Source organism: Oratosquilla oratoria, chromosome 1 (genome assembly GCF_046742065.1).
Source record: "Oratosquilla oratoria isolate Oo_2021 chromosome 1, ASM4674206v1, whole genome shotgun sequence".
Taxonomy (NCBI): domain Eukaryota; kingdom Metazoa; phylum Arthropoda; class Malacostraca; order Stomatopoda; family Squillidae; genus Oratosquilla; species Oratosquilla oratoria.
Window position 1 is genome coordinate 35956147 of NC_134777.1, and position 27500 is coordinate 35983646.

Genomic DNA, 27500 nt, shown 5'->3' on the forward strand with positions numbered 1-27500 from the left:
TGCTAGTTGAAGGCGGCCAGTAATTAGGGTCCAAAGGACTTATGTAGTGGAACTGTCGTAAATCGACGATCTGTAGATAATTCTACATAGACTCAAATGGGCCTTGGGTTTCAGCTTCTTTTTTTTCTGCTATGACTTCTGTTGACTTATGCCGACTTCTGACCTTTGCGATCTCTATTCTCTGAGTTCTCTGCTCTGCTTCGGTTATCCCAGGTCCAGCTCTTTTATACTAAGTGAAAAGGGAGCCGATGTTTTAAACATGGCCAAACTTATCCAAACTAGGCAGTTTGAAGATGCTCAGGCAGTGGGAAGACAGAACGAGGGAGGATTACGTTTTTGGAGCTCTGCGCTTTGCCTTCCATTTTACGTAAATTCTCAGTGGTTTGGCGTCTGTGTTGCCGGCTAAAGGTATTGGACGTGAAATCAAACGTGACAAGAATGCTGCTATAGTGGTCCTGTTTAAGGCAGGGCATTCTGTGAAGAAAATCTTTGAAAATACAAGAATTACAGTGCGTTCAGTGCAACTCTGGTTGTTACGTTACAAGGTTGGTGGGGGGAGCAGCGTTGCACTGTGCGAATAGACACACCACCTAATAACTTAGGGATTTCCTGCTGAATTTGTTTAGCAGATTTACAAGAAGACTTATCTATTTCACACTTAATAACGTTTAAAGTGCGTGGTACGAATTTCCTGGGTTTGCCACAGCGCTGATGTGGGGTAGGTAGGGACTTCCAATTTGTGGCATAAGTATTGACGTCAGCATTATCACGTCCAAACTTATGGCGGCTATTTATACCTACCTACCTACCTACCTACCTACATATATATGTATATATATATATATATATATATAATATATATATATATATATATATATATCATATATATATATATATACATATATATATGTATATATATATTTATATATATAGGTCTATATATATATACATATATATACAGATATGTATATATACATATATATACATATATATATATTCACACACCCACACCCACACGCATAGATATATATATATATATATATATATATATATATATATATACACACACACACATACACACACACACACACACACACACACATATATATATATATATACATATATATATATATATATATATATATATATATATATACAATAAAAACACTAGAGACGTGTTCTACAGATGCAAGGTAACTACTATGAAAAGAAAGAACTGGAGAAGAGCGCTTTTGTGTATTACATCTTCAGTACAGAAATACAAAGAAAGTATAAACAAACATATAGTAAGGAAAAAAGGAGATATGGACACAAGGGATCCCTGTGTCAACGGTGAGAGAAGAAGGTAGTGACAAAATATCATAGGAATGTGGAAATCTCCCCATGCTAGAAGATGAAGGTCAAATGTCTTTGAACTCTTACATTTGGAACATATTTACAAATATAATGATCTATTCTATACAGTCCTAGGTTAAGATTGAAATTGGAATTATCTGTGGATTTGAATAAGCTACTTTCAATGTTTCTTTCGATAGTGTTATTGTTGAAAATAATAACACTAGTATTATCCTAATCGATAGGGTGATTAAAAGTGCCGAGATGTTTAAAAATAACACTTGAATCATTCCCATCTTTTCCACATATTTTATGATGTTTAATTCAAATAGACGTTTTGCCGTTTGACCAATGTAAAACTCATGTATTTCTACACTGAAGATTTAATATAAGAAAGCGCTCTGCTCCGGTTGTTTCTTTTCATAATGAATAGCTTGCATCTGTAGAACACACGTCTCAAGTGCTTTTATTGCATATATATATATATATATATATATATATATATATATATGTATATATATGTATATATATATATGTATATATATAATATACATATGCATACATATACTTTTCTACATGGGAAGTGGAGAGAGCTAGTGGTTTGAGGTAAAGGTGGGACTCCGTCAGGGATGTGCCATGTCGCCATGGCTGTTTAATGTGTACATGGGTGGGGTGGTGCGTGAGGTAAAGGCGAGGATAAATTGAAGGGGGGGTGGAGATGGCTAAAGAAAATGGAGAAAAAATGGGAGGTGAGCCAGTTGTTGTTTGCTGACAACACTGTGCTTGTGGTAGGATCAGAGGAAGGATTAAGGGAGTTAGTGACAGATTTTGGGAAGGTAAGGTGATGAGATGTACATAGGTAATGGGCGGCAATATGTGGGAAGGAAGTCTAAAAGGAGAGAGGCTGGAGCAAGTGGATAGCTTTGGGTACTTGGGGTCACATGTGGCAGGAAAGGCAGGAGTCCGCTCGTGACCTCAGCTCAGTCCGCTCGTGACCTCAGCTCAGTCCACTCGTGACCTCAGCTAGAGACCTTGTTTTTCTGCACAGACACCAGCTAACGAATACCTGTGAAATTTATATCTCCGAATAGTGTTAAGTGGTTGTGTTGTGTTTTTGTGATTGTATACGTATAGCGCTATACAGTTACAGATATAAGATAAAGTGTAGTGTTCTGTTTAAATTCAAAACATTTTTCTGTTACTGTACTCCAAAGGTAGGAGAAATAGTATAAGGTAAGCAGAGTAAGCTTCGCGTATTTAGTTTATTAGAGACCGCTTTGATTTTTTGTTGTTGATTTGCATTTTCTCTTTGCCGTTTTTATTACTGAAGGGGAAGCGAAATGGCTTGTGAAGGTTGCGTGAACCTAGAGGTCCGTCTCAGGATGTGTGAGGAGGAAATTCGTCTTCTCAGGAGTGCGCTCCGTGAGAAGAGTGAACCCTCCCCACAATCCAAAGAGCGTTCCACTTCTTCCCCTACTGTCACTGCCATGAGCAAGTGGCGCTCCGTGGGGTCCCGTTTGTCGAGCCCGCGTTCGGTGGACGTGTGCCCTGTGGAGCAACCGCTGGCTCTAGCCAATCGTTTTGCTCTACTGGAGGATGAAGTGGCTGAAAACCAGGAGTTCTTGGTGGTGGGGGACTCCATGGTGCGAGGCTATGACGACATCCTGCAGAGGAAGACTAAGCGACGTTGCAAGCTTGTATGTCAACCGGGCCGTGGGATCGTCGATTGTACCCGGTCCATCAGGGAGCAAGGACGGAAGAACACGTTTACGATTGTTCATACGGGAAGTAACGATGTAGGTGGGGTGAGATCAGAGGAGCTTCTTCGGAATTACAAGGTCCTCCTTCAAGAGATGAAGGAACGTGGGAGCCGTCACGTAGTCTGTGGGATCCTCCCGAGGATCTACGCAGGTTCGTGTTGGAACAGTAGAGCCATAGGGATCAATGATAGGATATCGCAGTTGTGTACACAATTGGGATACCACTTTCTTGATCCTTGGTATCTCTTTTCTAGGCGCCATGACCTTTACGCTTCTGATGGGATCCACCTTACCCGCAGAGGCAAAGATGTTCTTACAAACCTCATTGTGGGAGTTTGTAATGAATTAGCTCCTTTTTTAGGGTAGAAGCCCAAAGGGAAGGGGAAATAGAATGTACTTGGGGAAACAGTGTAGAATATAGCATTAATGTAGAACAATGTGCTAGTATAGGACAAAATATAATTTTAGGATATAATGTCGCTAGAGGACGAAATGTCACATTAGGATGTAATGTCATAGGAGAAAATGTCACATTAGGATGTAATGACAGTGGAGGACAAAAGATCACGATGGGAAGTAATGATAGTGGAGAACAAAATATCACGATAGGATGTAATGATAATGGAGGAGAAAATATCACGGTAGGATATAATGTCAGTAAAGGACAAAATATAATTTTAGGAAGGGATACCGGACAGAATGTCCATGAAGGCCAAAATATCATGATAGGATGTAATGACAGTGGATATAATGTCGTTAGAGGACGAAATGTCACATTAGGATGTAATGTCATAGGACAAAATGTCACAATGGGATGTAATGACAGTGGAGGACAAAAGATCACGATGGGAAGTAATGATAGTGGAGAACTAAATATCACGATAGGATGTAATGATAATGGAGGAGAAAATGTCACGGTAGGATATAATGTCAGTGAAGGACAAAATATAATTTTAGGAAGGGATACCGGACAGAATGTCAATGAAGGCCAAAATATCATGATAGGATGTAATGACAGTGGAAGACAAAAGATCACGATGGGATGTAATTATAATGGAGGAAAAAATATCACGGTAGGATATAATGTCACTGGAGGACAAAATATAACTTTAGAAAGGGATGCCGGACATAATGTCTCTGAACGACGGGAGGCCGGCGTGAATCACGGTGACGTAGGGGGACAAAATGTACAAAAGAGATCGGATGACCGTGATCGACCAGATGTCCGTGATGGGGGAAATGTTAATGAGGCATTGAACGTCAATGAAGGACCAAATAATAATATAGAGCAAGGTATAAATGAAAAACAAAATGATAATGTAAGATATGATATTGAAATTCAAAATGTGTCAAAAAGAAATAATCACGAGTTTCTTAAAACCATGTACTTTAATGCTCGTAGTATTAGAAACAAATTTCAAGAAATACAGGCGTATGTCAAAAGCGAAAATCTCGATATGATAGGAATAACTGAGACATGGTTAAATGGTACAGAGTTCGAAGCTGAATTTAATATTGCGGGATTTAAACACTTTCATCAGGATAGAAACCACAAAAAAGGTGGGGGTGTTCTATTGTACGTTAAAAACAATGTTCATGCTTGTGTTTTAGAGAAAGTGAAACAGGATGCATATGATAGTTTGTGGGTTGAGTTAACCCAAACAAATGGACAAAAAATTAATATAGGTGTAATATATAGGCCAAAGACATTATCATTAGCAGACGACAAACTGTTATTTCAAGAACTGTCTAGTTTCTGCAACCGGGATTTATTGATAATGGGTGATTTCAATTTTACTGACATTGATTGGATGACCCTTGAACATGGCCATATAGGTAGTCGCTTGTTTGATTTTCTTGGTGACAATTACTTAATTCAGCATGTAAAAGAGCCCACAAGATATGGAAACTTACTCGATCTTTTGATCACTAGCCGCGAAAGCATGGTAACTGATGTAGAAGTCGGTGAATCTGTTGCAAATAGCGATCACAATCTAGTTAGATTCAAACTCCTAAACAATTTTAGAATAGATACTTGTGTTTCTAAAATACCCGATTTCAGTAAAGCTCAGTTCATAGAACTACGTCAGGAGCTTCAGCTTACAGATTGGGAGGCAAAATTAAACGAAAGACCTGTAGATCAGATGTGGGAAATATTTCAAAATACGCTCACTAAGATGATTCAAACTTACATTCCTTTTAAGGAAAGACGTCCCCCAAATCAGGCTCGCCCAAAGTGGCTCGACAAAGAAACTGAAAAAAGTATTGCTAAAAAGAGACAGGCTTATAAGAAATATAAGTGCTCGGGTGTATCTAATGACTATGAAAGTTATGTATCAATACAGAGAGATTTAAAAAAGACAATAAGAAAAAGAAAACGACAATACGAAATGAACATCGCTGAGAAATCCAAAGAGAATCCCAAAGAATTCTATAGTTACATTAGAGATAAAAAGGTTGTTCGGAATCACATTGGTCCACTATTATCTGCTGACGGTCAACTTGAATATTCAAATGAAGGAATGTGTAATATCTTAAACAATTATTTTAGCTCGGTATTCGTAAACGAAACACCTCAAGGTGAACTCCAAACTGAAACCTGTGAAAAGTCTGGGGTAAACTTACTCGGTACGGTAAATATAACAAAAGAAAAAATTAAAAGGTGTATAGACAAACTCAAATTTAATAAAACACCAGGGCCTGACGGTTGGCATCCAAGAATCTTAAAGGAAATGAAAAATGAGATTGTTGTTCCATTAGAAATTATTTTCAAGAAATCCATCATATCCGGAGATGTCCCAAGAGAATGGAAGCTAGCTAACGTTACTCCCATATTCAAAAAAGGTGACAAAAAGAAACCAAATAACTATAGGCCTATAAGTTTGACTTCAATCGTAGGAAAAATAATGGAAACTATCATCAGAGATGCTATCGAACATCATTTAGAAAGTAACCGTTTGATAAATGATAGCCAGCATGGTTTCAGATGGAAACGTTCTTGCGTGACTAACTTACTCGAATTCTACAACACAGTTATCTCGAATTATGACAAAAGAAACAATATAGATTTAGTATATCTAGACTTTGCAAAAGCTTTTGATACCGTCCCACACGAAAGACTACTTACTAAATTAGCTTTGCATGGAATAAGTGGTAGCCTATTAGGTTGGACTAGTAATTGGTTGAATGATCGAAAACAGAGAGTTGTTTTAAATGGACAAACTTCTGGATGGAAAAGTGTTGCAAGTGGAGCTCCTCAGGGTTCCGTTCTTGGGCCACTTCTATTCATAGTATATATAAATGATATAGATCATGGACTAAAATCTACTATTTCCAAATTTGCTGATGATACAAAACTGTGCGGAGTGGCAAATGATCACTCAAACCAATTAGATATTCAAGAAGATTTAGATCAATTACAGCAATGGTCTGAAAAGTGGCTAATGAAATTTAACACAAGTAAATGCAAGGTAATGCACATAGGTAAAAATAACAGTAAGTACGATTACAAGTTATTTGGAAATTCGTTAACAAAAGTGGATAGTGAAAAAGATCTCGGCGTAATTATCAGTAACGACCTCAAATCATCCAAGCAGTGTATTTCAGCCTCTGAGAAAGCAAATAAGATTCTAGGACTGATTGCGCGATCTTTTGATTTCAAAAGTCCATCACTCATTAACAAGCTATATAAATCGTTAGTTCGTCCACATTTGGAATATGCTGTTTCCGTATGGTCACCGAATCTCATTAAAGACATTGACAGATTGGAAAGAGTACAACGGCGAGCCACAAAACTGATTCCAAATATCAAAAATAAATCATACGAAAATCGACTAAAACATATGAATCTGTTTTCCCTAAAAAAGCGTAGACTCAGAGGTGACTTGATACAGGTCTTTAAGATTCTAAAGGGAATTGACAACATCAAAAGTGACCAAATTTTTTACATTGAATGAGAATCAGACAAGAAACAATGGTCTCAAACTGTCCGGAAATAGATTCAATTTGCAAGTAGGTAGAAACAACTTTGCCAACCGTGTAGTTAATGAATGGAATAAACTTCCTGCACAGGTAGTGCAATGTAGTTCAGTTCAAAGCTTTAAGAATCATTTAGATAAATACCTAAGTAAGATGCTGTAATGATTATAATTTATCTTATATTATTTGTTTTTGTTTTGTTATCATTTGTCTGTCTGATTTTTATTTATTATTAGTTATATGTCAATTTATTATTATTTACTATTTACCTGTTTGTTTATTCTTTAACTATACCTATGCATTTATTTATGTATTTTATTTGTTATATTACATTATCATATTTTTTATTTATTATTTTATTATTAATATGATCTTTTTTTTCGCATCCGACCTAGATATGGATCAAAAGGTCTCCTGTCGGCATGCTCCGCCTTTGTAATCCTTTGATTGAGAGAAGCAAGTAAATGCCTTGGGGGTGTTAAAAAGTGGTATGAGGAATTGGCAACTGGAAGTGGATGCAAAGAGATTGTACGAAGGTGTGGTTGTGTCGACGACATTTTATGTAGCAGAGACTTGGAATGGGACCTTTCGCAGTCAGGCTCGTAGATTCCTATTAGCGCTGGAATTTTCAATTGTCTCGGATTTCACGAGGCAAAGGGGTGACTTAGCTAATTTGGGAACCGATATTTAAAAAAAGATACGCCATAAATTGCTGCATAAATATATTTAGAATTAAAAACATGACTCTTAATGTTATAATTTTTACTTACTGGTGTGTGATAAGGCTTTGTTAATTTAATTATAAGGTAAAACTAAAAATAGGTAATTATATATACTGAAGTAACTATGAGCAGTAAAAATAAGAGGATGTTGATTTCGGTTTGTGCATTTTATCTGAGAGTGTTGAAAAATAATGGATATCACTGTCACGTCCTGTATATGAAGATAATCAGTGAGATAAAAAAATAACAACAGTTCGAAGCTTTAAGAATCATTTAGATAAACACCTAAGCAAGATGCTGTAATGATTATAATTTATTTTATATTATTTGTTTTTGGTTTGTTATCATTTGTCTATCTGATTTTCATTTATTATTAGTTATATGTCAATTTATTATTATTTACTATTTACCTGTTTGTTTTTTATTCAACAATAATATGCATTTATTTATGTATTTTATTTGTTATTTACATTATTATAGTTTTTATTTATTGTTTTATTACTATTATGATTTTTTTTCGCATCCGACCTAGATATGGACAAAAAGGTCTCCTGTCGGCATGCTCCGCCTTTGTAATCTTCTGTAATCCTTTGGTGGCGAACGTACGAAGTTAACGACATTTTTGTAAAGAATAGCCTCTTAGATCTGCTGGGAGCTATTTTCAAACAAATATGACTAATTTTACGTGTGCCGTGGCAAACTGCACGTCAGATTCAAGAAAAAATAAGAGAAAGGCAAAGTTTATCGTACCGAAAAAATTAAGTCTTCGATGCAAAATTATATTTTCGATACATTACATGGATTTGCCTATTGCTTGGTGCATTCAAATGAAAGTATATATCAGTATACGTCCATTGAAGTCGGTAGAAAATGACAAATTGCTTGGCTTGATACAATTATAGGCTGTTTTACGAATATCATCTGTGATTATAAATAGAGGCTCAAACAATGCTATACGCCGTTTGCAATCATGAAATTAATTGACTTAAATTTCAGACACAATAATGTACAACGATACACCTCTGTAAGCTTATAAAACTCGCCCAAAAAAGCATTTATTTTCCGGCAAGAATTACAAAATCTGGCGGTGTCTGGTATCAATTTGCTCACTGCGAAAGGTCCCATTTAAGAGAGTCAGAGAAGAAAAATTTAAATGTGTTTGAGATGAAATGTCTGAGAAGTATGGTAGGGGTTACTAGGTTGGATAGAGTGAGAAACGAGGAGGCTGATGGAAGATTATTAGGATGATTTAGACACATGGAAACAATGAATGATGAAACATTAGTAAAAGAAGTGTGGAAAGCAGAAGTGGAGGAAGTGAACTTGAGGGGACGACCGAGGATGAGATGGATGGATGGGGTAAAGGGGGCGCTGAGCAAGAGGGAAATGTCTGTTAAGCAAGGAAAGGCTAAGGTAGGAGATAGGTATGAGTGGAGAATGACCGTGTATGGATGCTATTATACAATCAAGGGAAGGATGTGGGATGGGGGGTAGGAGGTGCATATTTGTGAATGATATTTTGACGGAGTCCGAAGGCATTTCTCCCTGTCTTCTTTTTTTTTTCTGCATGAGGGGACGGAGACAGGGGGTCGCCGATTAAGTGAGGCGGCTTTGCTCTGGATGTACTGTGTATTGCTGCCTTGTGTTTGACCTAGGGCAGTTGGCGGATGCAGGGATGACCCGTCATCCATGAGGAGCTGAGATGGGATGGATGGAGGGGGTGGTGGAAGGGAGTGAAATGGGTGTGGATAGCTACGACGTGCCTCTGATATGGCTACCTCCCTTGTAAGGGGAAAAATCTCTCGGTATGTAAATAGGTAAATAGACATACATGGATATATATGCGCATATATACGTACATATCTACTGTTTGCATACATACTTGCATACATATATGTTTGTGTATATATTTGCTTGTATGAACACATACCTGTGTACATAAATACATGTATACATCACAGCTAACACCGCAGTCGGACGAAAGAAAGAGTTGCATAAGCGAAACTATATTTCGATTGCTAACTGCAATCCTCTTCAGTAGTACGAAGTAGTACTACTGAAGAGGATTGCAGTTAGCAATCGAAATATATAGTTTCGCTTACGCAACTCTTTCTTTCGTACGACTGTGGTGTTAGTTGTGATTTACAAATGTGTTACTACATTTCTCACCAGTGACATGTATACATATCTGCAAACATACATAGTTGCATACATACCTGTATACTTACATATATACATAGTAGCATAGATACATACATACATATTTGCATAGATACATACATACATACATACATACATACATACATACATACATACATACATACATACATACATACATACACACACACACACACACACACACACACACACACACACACACACACACACACACACACACACATACACACACACACACACACACACACACACACACACACACACACACACACACACACACACACACACACACACACACACACACACACATATATATATATATATATATATATATATATATATATATATATATATATATATATATATATATATATATATATATATATATATACATATAAACACGTGGGCACGCACATATATCCTTGATAGTTTGTTATATATTTCCCATATGTGTGAGTTTTTAGGCTGGGAAATAAGGAAGGGGGCGACGAGGAGAGGCGATATGGAGCTTTGGAGAGATCCGGTCCCACCAATCCGCTAGGCAGCTGCCGCCGCTTATCTAGCGATTGTCAGCTGGTCCGGTTCCCTTTTGGGTGAGAGTCTGACAGAGATTACATGATTCTTCTTTTTACCTTCGTGAACTGATTGTGAGACAGGACCTTCGTTGAAAATATATCTGCAGAAACTAAAAAAAAGTATATATATATTTTTATACATATGTGGAAAAAAAATCTCAGTGTTTCAATTTATTCCGAGTCTGACGGCTCATGAATTACGTCCGGCATTGATTTGAACAAGTCTTAGTCACAATACCGAAGAACGACTTGGTCTATAATGAGGCCGAATGAAAATAGGTATATAAATAGAAAAATAAATAAATAAATAGATAAATAGGTAAATAGGTAACCAGATAAGTAGATAAATAGATAAATACCTAATACTTAATTCTAAATATTTGAATACTCAAATGCTCAAATACTACATACATATACCAAGTCTTTTCCCCCCTTACAAGGGAGGTAGTCAAAAAGGAAAAGGCATAAAATCATTCCCACCCATTCCATCCCAGAATACACTCCACACCCCTCCACCCTCCCTCTTCCTTCTTAAATTAGCACCTCCTGGATGACGGGTCATCCCTGCACCTTGTCCACTGCCCTGGGTCAGAAGCAGTGTCGCAAGACACAGCACATCCACAGCAAGGCCGCTTCATTAAATCGGCGACCCCCCCTTTCCGTCTCCCCATGCATAAAGGAAAAGATGGGGAGAAATCCCTTCGGGCTGCGTCAAAATTTGCTCACACATACTACCTTACCCACCATCCCCCCACCCATTCCACCTCATGCATCACAACATCATCCATATACAACCATTCTCCATTCACCCCTGTCTTCTGTCCTCTCCCGTCCTTCCTCAACAGACATTCCCCTCTTCCCCAAAGCCCCCTTCACCCCATCCATCCACCTCATCCTAGGACATCCCTTCATGTTCACTCCCTCCACATCTGTCTTCCATACCTCTTTTACTAGTCTTTCTTCACTCATTCTTTCCATGTGTCCAAACCATCCCAATACTCTTTCATCAACCCTATCTCCCAACCACCTTTCCACCCCTGTTCTCCTCCTCACCTCCTCATTTCTCACACTATCCCGCCTAGTAACCCCTATCATACTTCTCAGACACCTTATCTCAAACACATTCAAACTCCTTCTCTCTTCCTCTCTTATGTTCCATGTTTCTGCCCCATACAGTGCTGTTGGCACAATCACTCCTTCATACAGTCTCCTCTTAGCATCCATTCCCAAATGTCTATTCCTCATTACAGTCTTCAATCCACCAAGGCATTTACTCGCTTCTCTCAATCTACATTCTACCTCCACCTTCACTCCACCTTTTCCTGTCACATTTGCACCCAAGTATCTAAAACTATCCACTTCCTCCAGTCGCTCTCCCTTAATGCTCACTTCCAGTCTACTGCCACTTTCACCCCTTGTACATCTTATCACCTTACATTAACCCACATTTATCTTTAGCTTTCTTCTATCACACACCCTCCCAAACTCTGTCACCAACTTCCTCAATCCCTCCTCCGATCCTGCCACAAGCGCAGTGTCGTCCGCAAACAACAGCTGGCTCACTTCTCACTTTTCTCCATTTTTTTTAACCATCTCCAATCCCAGACTTGCTACCTCTCACACTACCCCATCCATGTATAAGTTGAACAGCCAGGGCGACATAACGCATCCTTGACGAAGTCCCACCTTTACCTCGAACCACTCACTCTCTCTATTTCTAATCCTGACACAAGCTCTACTACTCTCATAAAAACTCTTGACAGCTCCTAGAAGCTTTCCTCCTATCCCGTATATCCGCAAAACCTCTCACCGTGCCTGTCTGTCTACCCTGTCGTAAGCCTTTTCCAGATCCATAAAGGCCCAAAAAAAATCCTTCCCCTTTCCTGTAGTTTTCTCACATATGTCTTACCACAAAGATCTGATCTACACAACCTCTACCCGTCCTAAATCCACACTGTTCCTCACCAATTACTCCCTCTGTTCCTCTCCTAACCCTCTCAATCAAGATTCTCCCATAAGCCTTCCCAACTACACTTAACAAGCTAATCCCTCTGAAACTACTACATTCACACTTGTCCCCTTTTCCCTTGTAAAGTGGAACTATACAGGCACTCCTCCAGTCCTCCGGTACTCCACCCTCTCTCCAGCAAACATTAAATAACCTCACCAGCCAGTCCACCATCACTGTACCTCCTTTTTTTTTTAGACATTGTGCATGGCATCCATCCAGACCAGGTGCCTTACCTGCTTTCATCATCTTAACAACTGCCTTCACTTCATCCTTCCTTATTTCTCCTCCATTTTCCTCACTCATCACGGTCCTTTTCTTAGCATTTCCCACTGCAGCTATCTTTCCCTCCCTATCCTCCTTCACATTTAGCAACTCCCTAAAATATTCTGCCCATCTTCCCCTTACTGCCTTCTCTTCCATTATCATCTCTCCATCTGCACCTTTTACTTTTTCTTCTCTACTTGATTCGCCTCTTCTTCCTCTCTTAATTTCTTTCCAAAACATCTTTTTATTACTTTAAAAAATTTCTGTCATACTCTTACCCCATTTCACATCTGCTCTCCTCTTTGCCTCCTTTACCTTTTGCTTTATTTCTCTTTTCTTTTCTTTGTACCTCTCATATGACTCCCTTGTCCTATTTTGTAACCAATCTGTGAAAGCTCGCTTCTTCTCTTCTACAACCTTCTTTGTTTCCTCATCCCACCATTCACTAACCTTCCTTCTATTTCCTCCTCTCCTTCTTGTTCCACACACCATCTTTGCACACTTTGTGACTCCCTCCTTGAACCATCCCCATTCCTCCTCCACACCTAGCTCCACTCTATCCTTCACTCCCTCCCACTCCTCCCTCAATTTCTTCTTGTACTCCTTCTCCTTTTTCTTTTCATTTAAGGAGTTCACTCTAAGCACCTCCCTACCTTTTGTCCCTTTCCTCTTCCTCCATCTATCTTCCACTCTCAACTTACCTTCCACCAAAAAATGATCTGATATCCCCCCACCCTCTCCCCTTAGCACATGTACATCCTTAACTCTTCCTATCATAATCCTATTTACCACTACATAATCCATTAACGCTCTATCTACCACCCTTCCATCCATCACCCTCTCCCATGTGTACTTATGCTTGACTTTCTTCCAAAACACTGTATTTGCTATCATCACCTCTCTAGACACATTTCCACCATCAACTCTCCACTACGATTCTTTCCTGGAACTCCACATTTCCCAACCACTCCATCAATTGGACCATTTCCTACCCTAGCATTAAGGTCTCCCAGTACTATTACATTGATATTTCTCCCTAAATCCTTTATGCACTCATTTAAATCTATCCAAAAAGCCTCCCATTCTTCTACGCTCTTCTCACTGTCAGGCCCATATGCACTTACAAAGACCCACATCTCCTTTCCCAGTTTCATCTTCATCCACATTATCCTTGAGGAAACCTCCTTCCACTCCACTACACGTTTACCTATCTCTTCACTTACTAGTATAGCCACCCCTTCCCTCCCTCGCTTTCTCTTCACTCCTGATAACCTCCCACTTACACTCCCAAACTTACACTCGCCCTTCCCTTTCAGCTCAGTTTCACTCTAAGCCAACACATCCATCTTTCTTCTCACATTTCTTTGGTCGTTTCGCTACATTTCTTCGGTCGTTTCGCTACATTTCTTCGGTAGTTTCGCTACATTTCTTCGGTCGTTTTGCTACATTGTTTTTTCGCATTTTAAATACGAATATGATAAAAATACAATAAGTGCAGGTTTATAAGGTCATTTTCGTTTCACTACATGGCCAGTTCGCTGCCTACCATTTCGATACATTGCTCGGTCGTTTCGCTACATCCTTTCGGTCGTTTCGCTACATTCTTCGGTCGTTTCGCTACATTTCGCTACACTGTTTTTATTCGCATTTGAGATACGAATATGATAAAAAATACAATGTGTGGAGGTTTATAAAGTACCTGTAACCCATTGGACGTTTCGCTACATGGCCAGTTTGGTAGCGAAACGACCAAAGAATGTAGCGAACTGGTTGGTAGCGAACTGGCAATGTAGCGAAACGACCTGTAATCCTTCGGTCGTTTCGCTACATTTCTTTGGTCGTTTCGCTACATTTCTTCGGTAGTTTCGCTACATTTCTTCGGTCGTTTCGCTACATTGTTTTTTCGCATTTGAGATACGAATATGATAAATATACAATAAGTGCAGGTTTATAAGGTCATTTTCGTTTCACTACATGGCCAGTTCGCTGCCTACCATTTCGATACATTGCTCGGTCGTTTCGCTACATCCTTTCGGTCGTTTCGCTACATTCTTCGGTCGTTTCGCTACATTTGGATACATTGTTTGGTCGTTTCGCTACAATCTTTCGGTCGTTTCTCTACATTATTTGGTCATTTCGCTACATTTCGCTTCAATGTTTTTTTTTATCGCATTTGAGATATGAATATAATAAAAAATACGATGTGGTCATTTCGCTACATTGTTTTTTCGCATTTGAGATACGAATATGATAAAAAATACAATGTGTGCAGGTTTATAAAGTAATTTTCTTTTCACTACATGGCCAGTTCGCTGCCAACCATTTCGATACATTGCTCGGTCGTTTCGCTACATCCTTTCGGTCGTTTTGCTACATTCTTCGGTCGTTTCGCTACATTCTTCGGTCGTTTCGCTACATCCTTTCGGTCGTTTCGCTACATTGTCTCGGTCGTTTCGCTACATTTGGCTACACTGTTCGGTCGTTTCGCTACATTCTTCGGTCGTTTCGCTACATTTTGCTACATTGTTTTTTTTTTATCGCATTTGAGATACGAATATGATAGAAAATACGATGTGTGCAAATTTTTAAAGCAATTTTGTAGGCTACGGAAGTAGAATTTACCTAATGGGCAATAGGTAAAATTGTTGTTATCAGGCCTTGTTTTATGCAATCGCCAGGTAGATTATCGGGCAGATAACTATAAAACAGTGACTTATCATGCACATGGTATCTGGTCGTTTCGCTACATGGCCAATCGCTACCAACTATTTCGCTACATTCTTTCGGTCGTTTCGCTACATTCTTCGGTCGTTTCGCTACATTGTATTTTTCGCATTTGAGATACCAATATGATAAAAAATACAATGTGTGCAGGTTCATAAAGTAATTCTCGTTTCACTACATGGCCAGTTCGCTACCAACCATTTTGATACTTTTCTCGGTCGTTTCGCTACATTCTTTGGTCGTTTCGCGACATTGTCTTGGTCGTTTCGCTACATTCTTCGGTCGTTTCGCTACATTTCTTCGGTCGTTTCGCTACATTGTCTCGGTCGTTTCGCTACATTCTTCAGTCGTTTCGCTACATTCTTCGGTCGTTTCGCTACATTGTCTCGGTCGTTTCGCTACATTCTTCGGTCGTTTCGCTACATTGTCTCGGTCGTTTCGCTACATTCTTCGGTCGTTTCGCTACATTTGGCTACATTGTTTGGTCGTTTCGCTACATTCTTTTGGTCGTTTCGCTACATTCTTTGGTCGTTGCCCTACATTTCGCTACACTGTTTTTTGTCACATTTGAGATACGAATATGATAAAAAATACGATGTGTGCAAATTTGTAAAGTATTGTTGCAGGCTCCGGAAGTAGAATTTACCTAATTGGCGATAAATTAATTTGTTGTCCTCAGGCCTTGTTTTATGTTATCGTCAGGCAGATTATCGGGCAGATAATTATAAGACAGTGACTTATCATGCACATTACCAGAGCTGGGCGCGTTCCTAGGTGAGTTCCACTTTAGTTTCACGCACATGACACACTAATATATATGCCATGTGCGTGAAATGAACGGGAGTTCTAAAATGAAATATTTGTCATTTTCAGATTCAGTTGGAATTAGGGGGGACCTAAATCATTTAAAACTGGGATGAATAATTCTTATTTTTTATTAATTTCTCTTTCTTTTATTCGAAATGTGCTTATCACAAAATAATGTGTATTGTTCAGTTTCAATAAACGTAATTGTAATATGATAGGCCGCGCCTATGCCGTAGGCTTACTGTTTGCACTAAATGTTAGCCCTGGCAACATAAGTCGAATATTGCAACCTGATTGGTTCGAGCTTTAAACGGAATATCTTTTAATTAAAGTTTATATTGCAAGAATATTGCAGTTCAACCGATTGTGTCTCCAGGGTCTGACGACGCGACCCGAGATTGGAGGAAGACCCTGGGTACAGAGCATTAGGTTTCATTGCTAGGACGGTAACAAATAGAAGTGCAGAGGTAATTAAACTATCTAGCGATAGTTAGACCCATCCTTGACTATGCGGTACAGTTTTAGTCTCCGTCCTACAGAATGGATATCAATTCACTAGAATTAGTACAGAGAAGAATAACCAAAATGATACATGGACTCAGAAATTTGCTTTACAAAAGAGGCTTAAGCACCTTAACTTACACTCTGTGGAAAGACGCAGAGTGCGGGGTGATCTAATAGAGGTGTTCAAGTGGATCAAAGGCTTTATCAAGGGTGATGAAAACAAGATCATCATGTCAAAACAACAGGGCAGGACTCGCAGTAATGGTTATAAACTGGACAAATTTAAATTTAAGAAGGAAATAGGCAAGAATTTTTTATTAGTAGGGTGGTCGACGAATGGAATAAATTAGTAATCATGTAGTAAGCGCTGAAACCACTAATTGTTTTAAGAAACTATTAGACAACTTTATGGATGGGGATGACAGGTGGTGATGGATACGGAGCTGCCTAAAGTAGGCCTTATGGTCTCTTGCAGTCTCCTTCATTCTTATGTTCTTATGAGGTTGATGCCCCCTTGCCCAGGTAACACTACCTCCATGGTTTAGGCATTTTCAGGCCTGTAAAAAATATTTGTGATATTGGTCGGTCGTATCTGTGTGCCCCAAGACTGATGATGCGTATCTTCGATTGCCTAAAAAGGCCGGAAGATACGTTTCATCAGTTTCGGTCCTTTTCACACACACACACACACACACACACACACACACACACACACACACACACACACACACACACACACACACACACACACACACACACACACACACACACACGTGTGTGTGTGTGTGTGTGTGTGTGTGTGTGTGTGTGTGTGTGTGTGTGTGTGTAACTGTGCTCAAGGCCTCATCAGCTGGGAAGCGCAGTGCAAAATTATTTATTCATTATTATTATTATTATCATTATTATTATATTACAAAAAAAATACTTATAACATGAGTCAGAATGTGAGGTGTTACTGTATAGTTCCTTGGCTGCCTAGAGAGAATACATATCATTTGTTGGGTTAAAGTTTTTACAGCATGATCCAATAGACTTCATACATTCTGTTGCTAGCAGTGCCCCATTTACAGTTGCTGTCTTCAACCTATTTCTTGCCTTAATTTTGAAAAGGTTAATTTTACTAAAAACTCTCACATTCTGCATTCGAATGGAGTAGGCTAAGAACAGAGAGTGCACACTGTAAAAGTTCTGTTAAGTTTGGTTTATCTTTTAATAATGCAGCCTAAAACTTATCACTCTCCTTTTTATTCAAGGCTGAGTTGTCACACTCCAGTGGCAATATTCGCCATCGATAATCCAGTCAGTCTTTGCAATAATGAGCTGTCTTCTGGAGGTATAACAAGGGGCAATGCAGTTACTAGGGGTACCAAAGAAGGAACTGACTTCCTAAAACTCAATGATAAAGCATTAGTTGGAGTTAGACAATTCAGTTTTGAGATGACATTGTCGCTGAAATCAACTCTTTTTTAATTCCACAGCAAGCAACAGACATAAAGTTGCGGCAGCGTTGAAAAAATCCTGCAACTCAGATTTTCTTGCTGTTACACGGGAGTCTTGAATTTCCTGTAACACTTACACCTAGATATATTTCTGGATCACTGAGATGCTTATTATTTCTATTTGGATCTATCAAACAAAGCTCTGTTTTCATTACATATTCTCTCTCCCTGAATGTACTGTAAGGAGAATATCCTTAAAAAGAACACTTACTTTTTCATGGAGCACTGTTATCACTAGCTTATCTGAGTGAAAGTAATTATTAAAAGTAGTGAACTTTGGCAAAATCCAATCTAGGAAGTGGCAGTACAACTTAATGAAAGGGTCATATAGAGTTGAAAATTAGCTCAGCAGCAACTAGCTTCTCAGATAACCACATGTCTGAGAAAAACAACCGAAGAGCTTCCCATTGCTCCAAGATCCTCTGAACAACAGCAACCAATGACAACCACCTCGTCTGTGATGTGTATATCATCTTGTGGGGCTTCAAGTGAATGAAAGACTGAAATTGTACAAATTCACTCTGGCGCTTGCTACTACACTTAAAGAAATTGTACATTTCTCTTGCTAAATCCTTACATCTTCTAGGTAAAGCATTACAAGCCTCGCTGGCACAGAGGTGAGCAGAATGGCAAACACATTTGATTAAAAAAAGACCAATGCATTCATTACGGAAGCGACTTGCAACTGAACTGTGAGCTTCCATCATTACACTACACCCATCAGCCCCAAAACCTATCATTTGTGTAACTGAGATTTCATGTTTCTCAATTTTTTTCATCAATCCCTTATAGAGATTACTAGCAGTGGCTCCTTTTCCGACATTTTCAGGGTTGGGTGTATTGTAAACTTCACACAGCTCCCAGAATTTACTTTCAACACACTCAGGATCATGATCAAAGAATCTTACTACAACACAAGATGTTTTTATGGAACCAACGTCAGTAGATTCGTCCGTAAGAACGCTAAATTTTGTTTCTCTTAGTTTGTGAGCAAGTTGTTCTTTGTAGGACTTTCCTATGACATTAGTTACAACTCCAGTTGCTTTAGTTCTTTTCATAGCAAATTCCTGTGCTATCTTGGAGTCACTCAAAATATCTCTCAAGACCTCTGACAAGTGATCCATTACCTTAAAAGGCCCATTATGTGCAGGTAGAATACTTGCCAGCTTTATTTCTGCCATATCCACAGGATCTTTTGTGGTTTGTTTTTTCTTAAAGAAGGTTGATACTGGTACCTGCTTGTCCGTTGTACCCTTGCAATATGAAGTGTTTTTTTTGCCTTTGGCATGACTTTTTAGCACTGTTAGCTCTGCAGTCATGGTAACGTTACAAATTTTACACCCAGCTTTATACTGTTCAGGTGTTTCCTGTAGCCACGGCTTCAAAGCAGGGTCTGTTTCCCATCCCTTCCTATATCGTTGCTGACAACGAGACTGAGAGCCTGAAGTAGATGTCTCAGCCTGTCTAGAAAGGACATATTTCCCTGCTTGAACTCACGGTAGGCCAATCAAGCTGTCCGCCCGCTAGGCCTATGTTCGCTTAGGCCCATCTTAGTTTTATTCCGTAGGATTTGTTTTGATACCGGTATAGGCCCTAAAAACTTTGTAGTAGTGTCCAAACAGGCATATTGTACTTTAACGGGTGCTTGTCCTTCCAAACTAGAGCAAAAATATTTCTTTTCTTTGCGATGACAAATAAATTTCTTTTCTTTGCAACAGACCAATTTTTTTTCTTTGCAATCAAAGTTGTTTCAACCCGTTTGAAGTGTAAGCTATCAATTTTCATTTCTAAGTTAATTTGTTAACCTTATCTATCGCCAAATCGTATCATTAGGCAAATTCTTCTGTCTCCCACAAAGTATTTTTTATCATATTCGGATCTCAAATGCGAATAAAACAGTGTAGCGAAACGACCGAAACAATGTAGCGAAATGACCGCGTATCTGGTCGTTTCGCTACATGGCCAGTTCGCTACCAACCATTTCGCTACACGGCCAGTTCACTACATTGTTCGGTCGTTTCGCTACATTTGGCTACTTTGTTCGGTCGTTTCGCTACACTGTTTTTTTCGCATTTGAAATACGAATATGATAAAAAATACGATGTGTGCAGGTTTATAAAGTACCTGTATCCCTTTGGGCGTTTCGCTACATGACCAGTTCGCTACCAACCATTTCGCTACATTCTTCGGTCGTTTCGCTACATGGCCAGTTCGCTACATTCTTCGGTCGTTTCGCTACATTCTTCGGTCGTTTCGCTACATTATTTCGGTCGTTTCGCTACATTCTTTGGTCGTTTCGCTACACTGTTTCGGTCGTTTCGCTACATTCTTCGGTCGTTTCGCTACATTTGGCTACATTCTTCGGTCGTTTCGCTACATTCTTTCGGTCGTTTCGCTACATTCTTTGGTCGTTTCGCTACATTCTTTGGTCGTTTCGCTACACTGTTTTTTTCACATTTGAGATGCGGATACGATAGAAAACGCGATGTGTGCAAATTTATAAAGTAATTTTGTAGGCTACGGAAGCAGAATTTGCCTAATGAGGCAATTTGGCGATAGATAAAATTATATTTATCTGCCCTTGTTTTATGCAATCGTCAGGCAGATTATCCGGTAGATAATCATAAAACAGTGACTTATCATGCACATTACCAGAGCTGGGTGCATTCCGCTTTAGTTTGGCCGCGGTTAGCGCTCGCTATCTCAAATGCGAAAAAACAATGTAGCGAAACGACCGAAGAAATGTAGCAAAACTACCGAAGAAATGTAGCGAAACGACCAAAGAAATGTAGCGAAACGACCGAAGAAATGTAGCGAAACGACCAAAGAATGTAGCGAACTGGTTGGTAGCGAACTGGCAATGTAGCGAAACGACCGAAGAATTACAGGTCATTTCGCTACATTGCCAGTTCGCTACCAACCAGTTCGCTACATTCTTTGGTCGTTTCGCTACCAAACTGGCCATGTAGCGAAACGTCCAATGGGTTACAGGTACTTTATAAACCTCCACACATTGTATTTTTTATCATATTCGTATCTCAAGTGCGAATAAAAACAGTGTAGCGAAATGTAGCGAAACGACCGAAGAATGTAGCGAAACGACCGAAAGGATGTAGCGAAACGACCAAAGAATGTAGCGAAACGACCGAAAGGATGTAGCGAAACGACCAAAGAATGTAGCGAAATGACCGAAGAAATGTAGCGAAACGACCAAAGAATGTAGCGAACTGGTTGGTAGCGAACTGGCAATGTAGCGAAACGACCAGACACCGCTTTTAAGAACGCAGCCCACAAGAACTGATTACGGTGCAAAATGGTTGCAGAATACTGTTTATTTTTATAAAATGGGTTTTAGCTGGCACGTTAAAGTCGCACTGTTGTCCTTGATGCTTGCATAATTTATTATGTAGTTAGTGCACAGGGGGTGGATCGATTAAGGTTATCTTGATTGAATAGCCACCGTGTCATCACATTTGAAACTCGTTTATTTATTTATTTATCTATGTATTCACTGATTGATTTATTTATCTCTTATATCTTGTATATATATTCATTTACCTATTATTCATTTATTCATCTATTTACTTATGTATCTATTTATGTTTTTATTTATGTATTTATGTATTGATTGATTAATTTATTCATCTGTTTTGATAGTGCAATATGATTTATTTTTCTTCTCATTATTACTCTAGCTAACGCCAAACAGCTTTATTCAGTTAAGAGGGTGAATCCTGGACATGAATTGGTGAAAAAAACAATGCTATTGGTCATACGTAGGACTCTAGGTAAAGTTGTTGGAGTGACGTGCCATGTTTTATCTGCAGACCTGCTTGTTATTTTTATCATTATTACCATCATCATCATCATCATCATCATCATCATCATCATCATCATCATCATCATCATCATCATCATCATCATCATCATCATCATTATAATCATTATCATCATCATCATCATCATCATCATCATCATCATCATCATCATCATCATCATCATCATCATCATCATCATCATCATTATTATTATTATTATTATTATTATTATTATTATTATTATCATTATTGTCATTATTGTCATTATTGTCATTGCCATTATTGTCATTTTTATCATTACTGTCATTACTATCATTACTGTCATTAGTATTGTCACTATTATTATCATTATTATTGTTACTATTAGTGTTACTATTATTGTTATTATTTGTAAGAGGCTGGTAGAAAAATTGGTAGAAATAGGGGTGGGAGACGGGTGTTTATTTTTTATGGATTAGGTATTTATAAATATAATATCCGAAGGCGAGTGAGTTGCATAAGTTTGCTCTCCGCTTTGACCGGAGGCTGACTTTTAGTACTTGCTGACTTTTAGTGCTTGTAACCCAAGTGAAATATGCAGAGATTCGAGATTGCTTAAGTAAACAATATTGCATATGGACTTGTAACAACGAATCTGATTGGGGAAAGGGTTGAGGAGAAAATTCAACTGGTCCACGCCCTTTGTGGAGGATCTTAAATATAAAGTTAAAGACAATTGGACTAAAGAAATCAATACGTCACTGCAAAGCTCACCTAGGATCTCGCATACGTGTTCTCGGGGGATTCCTTGAGTGTACCTCAATGTCGTCGCTATCGTCATTGTCATCATTATCGTCATTGTCATCATTATCGTCATTGTCATTATTATTGTCATTGTCGTCATTATCGTCATTGTCATCATTATCGTCATTGTCCTTATTACTGTCATTGTCGTCATTATCGTCATTATTGTCATTGTCGCCATTACCGTCATTGTCTTCATTGTCGTCATTGTCGTCATCATCGTCATTATCGTCATTATCGTCATCATCGTCATTATCGTCATTATCGTCATCACCGTTATTATCATCATCATCATCGTCATCATCATTATCGTCATCATTGACATTATTGTCATCATCGTCATTATCGTCATTATCGTCATCATTGCCATCATCGTCATTATCGTGATCATCATTATCATCATTATCGTCATTATCGTCATTATCGTCATCATCGTCATTATCGCCACCATCATTATTATTTGCTTGCTTCACATAAAGTGGCCGATGATTTTTTCTCATAGTTATGTTAATTGCGGGAATATAGCGTGTTGAAAAAACTGCGTAATCTGACAAAGGCCAGCGTGAGTCAAATACTTCTATTGAAAGAAAGAAAGAAAGAAAGAAAGAAAGAAAGAAAGAAACAAACAAGAAATCTTGAAATTTTGCCCTCAACAAAAACTAAATGGTTTGTCCGCGTGAGAAATTAAGTAAGAAAGATTTCTCAGATCCCTTATATTGCGTCTCTTTTAGGTCCAAACGAAATATAGCACTGGTTTCTGTTGTTGAGGAAAATTTTTACCAACCAGTTATCCTTGCCCCGAATCCGTTGGGTACATTATACTGCAGTCAAAGAGACACTAGAACGTCTTACTGAACCTTACGCATATTGTCTTCAGTTTCTGATCCAGCGAATGTATGATAAGTGAAGTTGTCTAACATTGCAACTAATGATCATAGTTCAGTTAAGTTTAAGCCACAAAGATGTTTAAGAATAATTTTTTTTTTATGCCTTATTTGATCAGAAAATAGCAATAATAGTGTTACGACGAAAGGGAAGGTTCTGATATTGGTTTGGTACCCTAATCTATCTATTCAAACATATCTTAATTCATTCATTTTGATAATATATCTAATCTTTTATGCATTCATTGTATGCGGATGGGTTGATGAGGGATGCAAATGTGAAGGTGCTACGCTTATGTTTGGAATTGGTGAGTAAGAATGTAGAAAGATGGGAGGTAAGCCAGTTGTTGTTTGCGGATAACACTGCTCGTGTGGCTAAGTCAGGATAGACTGAAGCAATTGGTAGGGAATGAGATCAGAGAAATGAAAATAAGAAAATGAGATATACAAGGAGTGAAGGTGGTGGTGAGCTGGAGGTGTTTATAGGGCTAAAGGCTAGAGGAAGTTGAGAGCTTAATGTATTTAGGGTCACATGTAGCAAGGAATGGAATAGTGGAGGTGGAGATGGATTATAGAGTAATTCATAGTGTAACCCGAGGTAACTATACATTGGTTGTACAGGAACCTCTTCGACTAAAATCGCCTTGACTGTTGCTCACGAATATATATATGTGTGTGTGTATTGGTGTTGCACACAGTTGCTTGACCACATTTTGAAATGACGTCCCCTCTAGAAACCACCACAATGACTACAATACCTATCAAGTTGAAGTTGAGACCAAAATTGCTTGTCATTAAGTACACCAGGTATGGTAGAAGTGGTTGGTGTGGTATCTATCTGTCAGTTTAGGGTCTTATCGACAGAAAACAGCTGTTTCTATTCTACATTTGGGATGTCACCAACTTTATGTAACATGTTGTCATGATTAGGAAAGAAAAGATGATTTTCTACAATATTCTCATGCTCAGCAGAAAGCTTCTATTATTTTGGACTATATCCAGTAAGGGTAAATTAGACGCTGGTTAATCTATCTGGAATACAATGTAGGTAGAACAATAACTGTGGTGACTGAGAGGCTGTAGATTAATATCCTGCAGAGAGGAACCAATGAGCCTAACTCATATAATTTAGCTTCTGTTGGACAAAGTCGAGGCTTTGTCTCTTCCAAGTTTGTACACGTAAAAGAATGTGCCAAGCTTATCATTTAGACTTTCGCTCAAAGCGAGGCAACCAGACCCTCACCGGATATTTTGGTGACGTCGTCATAACATCCCAAAGAAGTGCCTTCTCTTTAGAGAGAGAGAAGTCTATGTGCAATGAATGTTCATGTACATCAATACATATCACCTACATATGGGTATGGATACAGGGCCGGTTAGGAAGTATTGAGTAGAAGTGAATAGAAGAGACCGTGAAAGGAACCAGGTGTTTACTGTTCGGCTACTGCCCCAGTTCAAGATGATGTTTTTATTTCGTCGCAGATACCAGCGCTTCTATCCATGGGGACAATATCGCACCATAGAGGTGGAGTCATAGAGAGAGCTGGTGGAAAAGTTGTTTAAGCAGGGTAGAAAAAAAAAAGTAGCGACAGTAGAAGTTAAAAGTGATTTGTATTTTTCTCTGATTGGAGATTAGTCTTTGCTCATAAAATGCTGCTGCGTGACTCTGGTTCATAGAGGTGTTGCTAAAGTCTCTAAATGCAATCGATATCCCATATGGAGTTAAGTTGATTATGTTGACTCAGTTATTCTCATATGTCAGAGGGTGGTTTAGTAATGATTATCATTTGGTCTCTTTACCTCATGATATTCCTTTGATTTACAAATTGCTGAAATCGGTACTTCTTCCTGATAAACATCTTATTGAAAATTCCCTTGTCATTTTTTCCTCTTTCTGTTCTTTTGGTTTGATATTTTTTCCAATGTGCAAGAACCTCTTGTCCTACTTTGTTAAAAATTTTCATCACTCAACACTTGCTGCCAATGGAATTAATCTACTGTTACAAGTGACTTGTCTAACAATTATAAGACTTCATAAGACCTGCAAACACACACACACACACACACACACACACACACACACACACACACACACACACACACACACACACACACACACACACACACACACACACACACACACACACACACACACTTGTCTCTTCCATCAGGTCTTTTATGTCTCAATTGACGTCAGTAAGATTGAAGTAGCAGCGTAATTTTAGCTCCTCCAGTGATAGCACTGAATCAGTAGTTCTTACCTTCAACTGCGTTATCTGTATCGATATTTGATTATTGATTTTCGATCTTTGATGCTGAGTTATTCTGGCTGATGTCAGTAGGTTGAAAGTGAAACGACTTTACAAATGTCGAAAAATACTAATGAGATTTAGATCTATAGAGCTTTACTTTGGCACTTAAAACATATGTTGATGAATTAATTGCAAGACAAAGAAACTCAGACTGGACTCCAGATGTAGTGAGCATAATCACTCTTCCTGGTCTTGCCACAATTTTTTTTTTAAACAAAAGCAGTGTTCAGTCAATGACTTACAAACCGCCCCATATTTACACAACGCAGGCAGCAGTGAAATATTTCACTGAGGGATTTGTGGAAGAGTCTGAGGATTTTTGCCGACTGGTAGGAGAAACTCGAGGTAACAATCAACAAGTTGTGTGGCACCTCTTAATATCTTCAGCATTAATATTCTTGCTGTTTTCAAAGGATCAAATGTCATGCTATTCATCAAACTCTTTATTCGTAACATCTGGTCATAGTGCAAGATAAAGTCCTTCTGCTCTTCGAGGCTGTAGTACCTGTTCTTCGCCTATTCCTGATAGGTTTTTGCCACGAAGTTCCCCACGGTCTTGAGAGCTTCGAAGGTCTCCTCGCACGTAGGGATGATCTGTGACGGGGGCAGGAGGAAGCCGTATTCACCCGTGTCCCTCAGCTCGACGGTGTAAGCATACTTGACGCCCGCCACGGCTTTGGCCCAATCGTCTGAACCTCCGGCAGCGGGATCTGTTCAAGATATCAAAGACAAACTTCATTCACTTGCTATCCTTAAAATTGAATGGGGTGGTAGAAAGTAAATACATGAAATGAAAAGTTGTGAAATCATCAAGCAGTTGTGAAGTACACAGCATGCACTTCAACTCATTTCACATTGTTCGTAATTTATTTTCGTTTTCGTTTTCGTAATATGTTTCAGTAATAACACAACCATAGGCTCGATGTGTTGCCTCTGACCCAGGTGGTGTGGCTGCAGAGGGGCTACGATAGGAGGGGCGACGAAAGGGTGTTGGGGTGGATGATTTGACTCGGCCTTCTTGCAAGGAGGAAAAAGCCTCTTGGCGTGTATCTAGAAGATATTTGACGAGAACAATATGCGTAGACGGTATGAGAATCAGTGCACGAATACAAACGTGTCTGATAGATCTTAAAACGCCATAGGATACAGAAGGATTTTTTTTTTTTTTAAAGACTGGAATTAGGTGTCATGTATATGGAACAACAGTAATCATTCTAGGTGTAAGCCAAGGAAGAAAGATTTATGCAAGATGATGATGATGATGATGATGATGATGATGATGATGATGATGATGATGATGATGATGATGATGATGATGATGATGATGATGATGATGATGATGATGA

General features: G+C 38.8%; 3 protein-coding genes across 3 annotated transcripts in view; all 3 read right to left on the reverse strand.

Moving 5' to 3' along the window:
- The window catches only part of LOC143027784 (carboxypeptidase B-like), a 36721-nt gene extending 18145 nt beyond the window's left edge, over positions 1 to 18576 (reverse strand). The window contains exons 1-3 of the mRNA XM_076189337.1: positions 18569 to 18576; positions 333 to 474; positions 164 to 229 (exon numbers count right to left, since the gene is read on the reverse strand). Of these exons, the coding sequence (XP_076045452.1) occupies positions 164 to 229; positions 333 to 474; positions 18569 to 18576 (216 nt within the window). The remainder of the gene's footprint in view (positions 1 to 163; positions 230 to 332; positions 475 to 18568) is intronic.
- A 104-nt stretch (positions 18577 to 18680) lies between these two features.
- LOC143027790 (general transcription factor II-I repeat domain-containing protein 2B-like) lies at positions 18681 to 19676 on the reverse strand. Its single transcript, XM_076189351.1, has one exon. The coding sequence runs from the start codon at positions 19674 to 19676 to the stop codon at positions 18681 to 18683; it is 996 nt and encodes a 331-aa protein (XP_076045466.1).
- Positions 19677 to 26582: 6906 nt separating this feature from the next.
- The window catches only part of LOC143032885 (carboxypeptidase B-like), a 13756-nt gene continuing 12838 nt past the window's right edge, over positions 26583 to 27500 (reverse strand). The window contains exon 9 of the mRNA XM_076198100.1: positions 26583 to 26864. Within this exon, the coding sequence (XP_076054215.1) occupies positions 26671 to 26864 (194 nt within the window). The 3' untranslated portion in view covers positions 26583 to 26670. The remainder of the gene's footprint in view (positions 26865 to 27500) is intronic.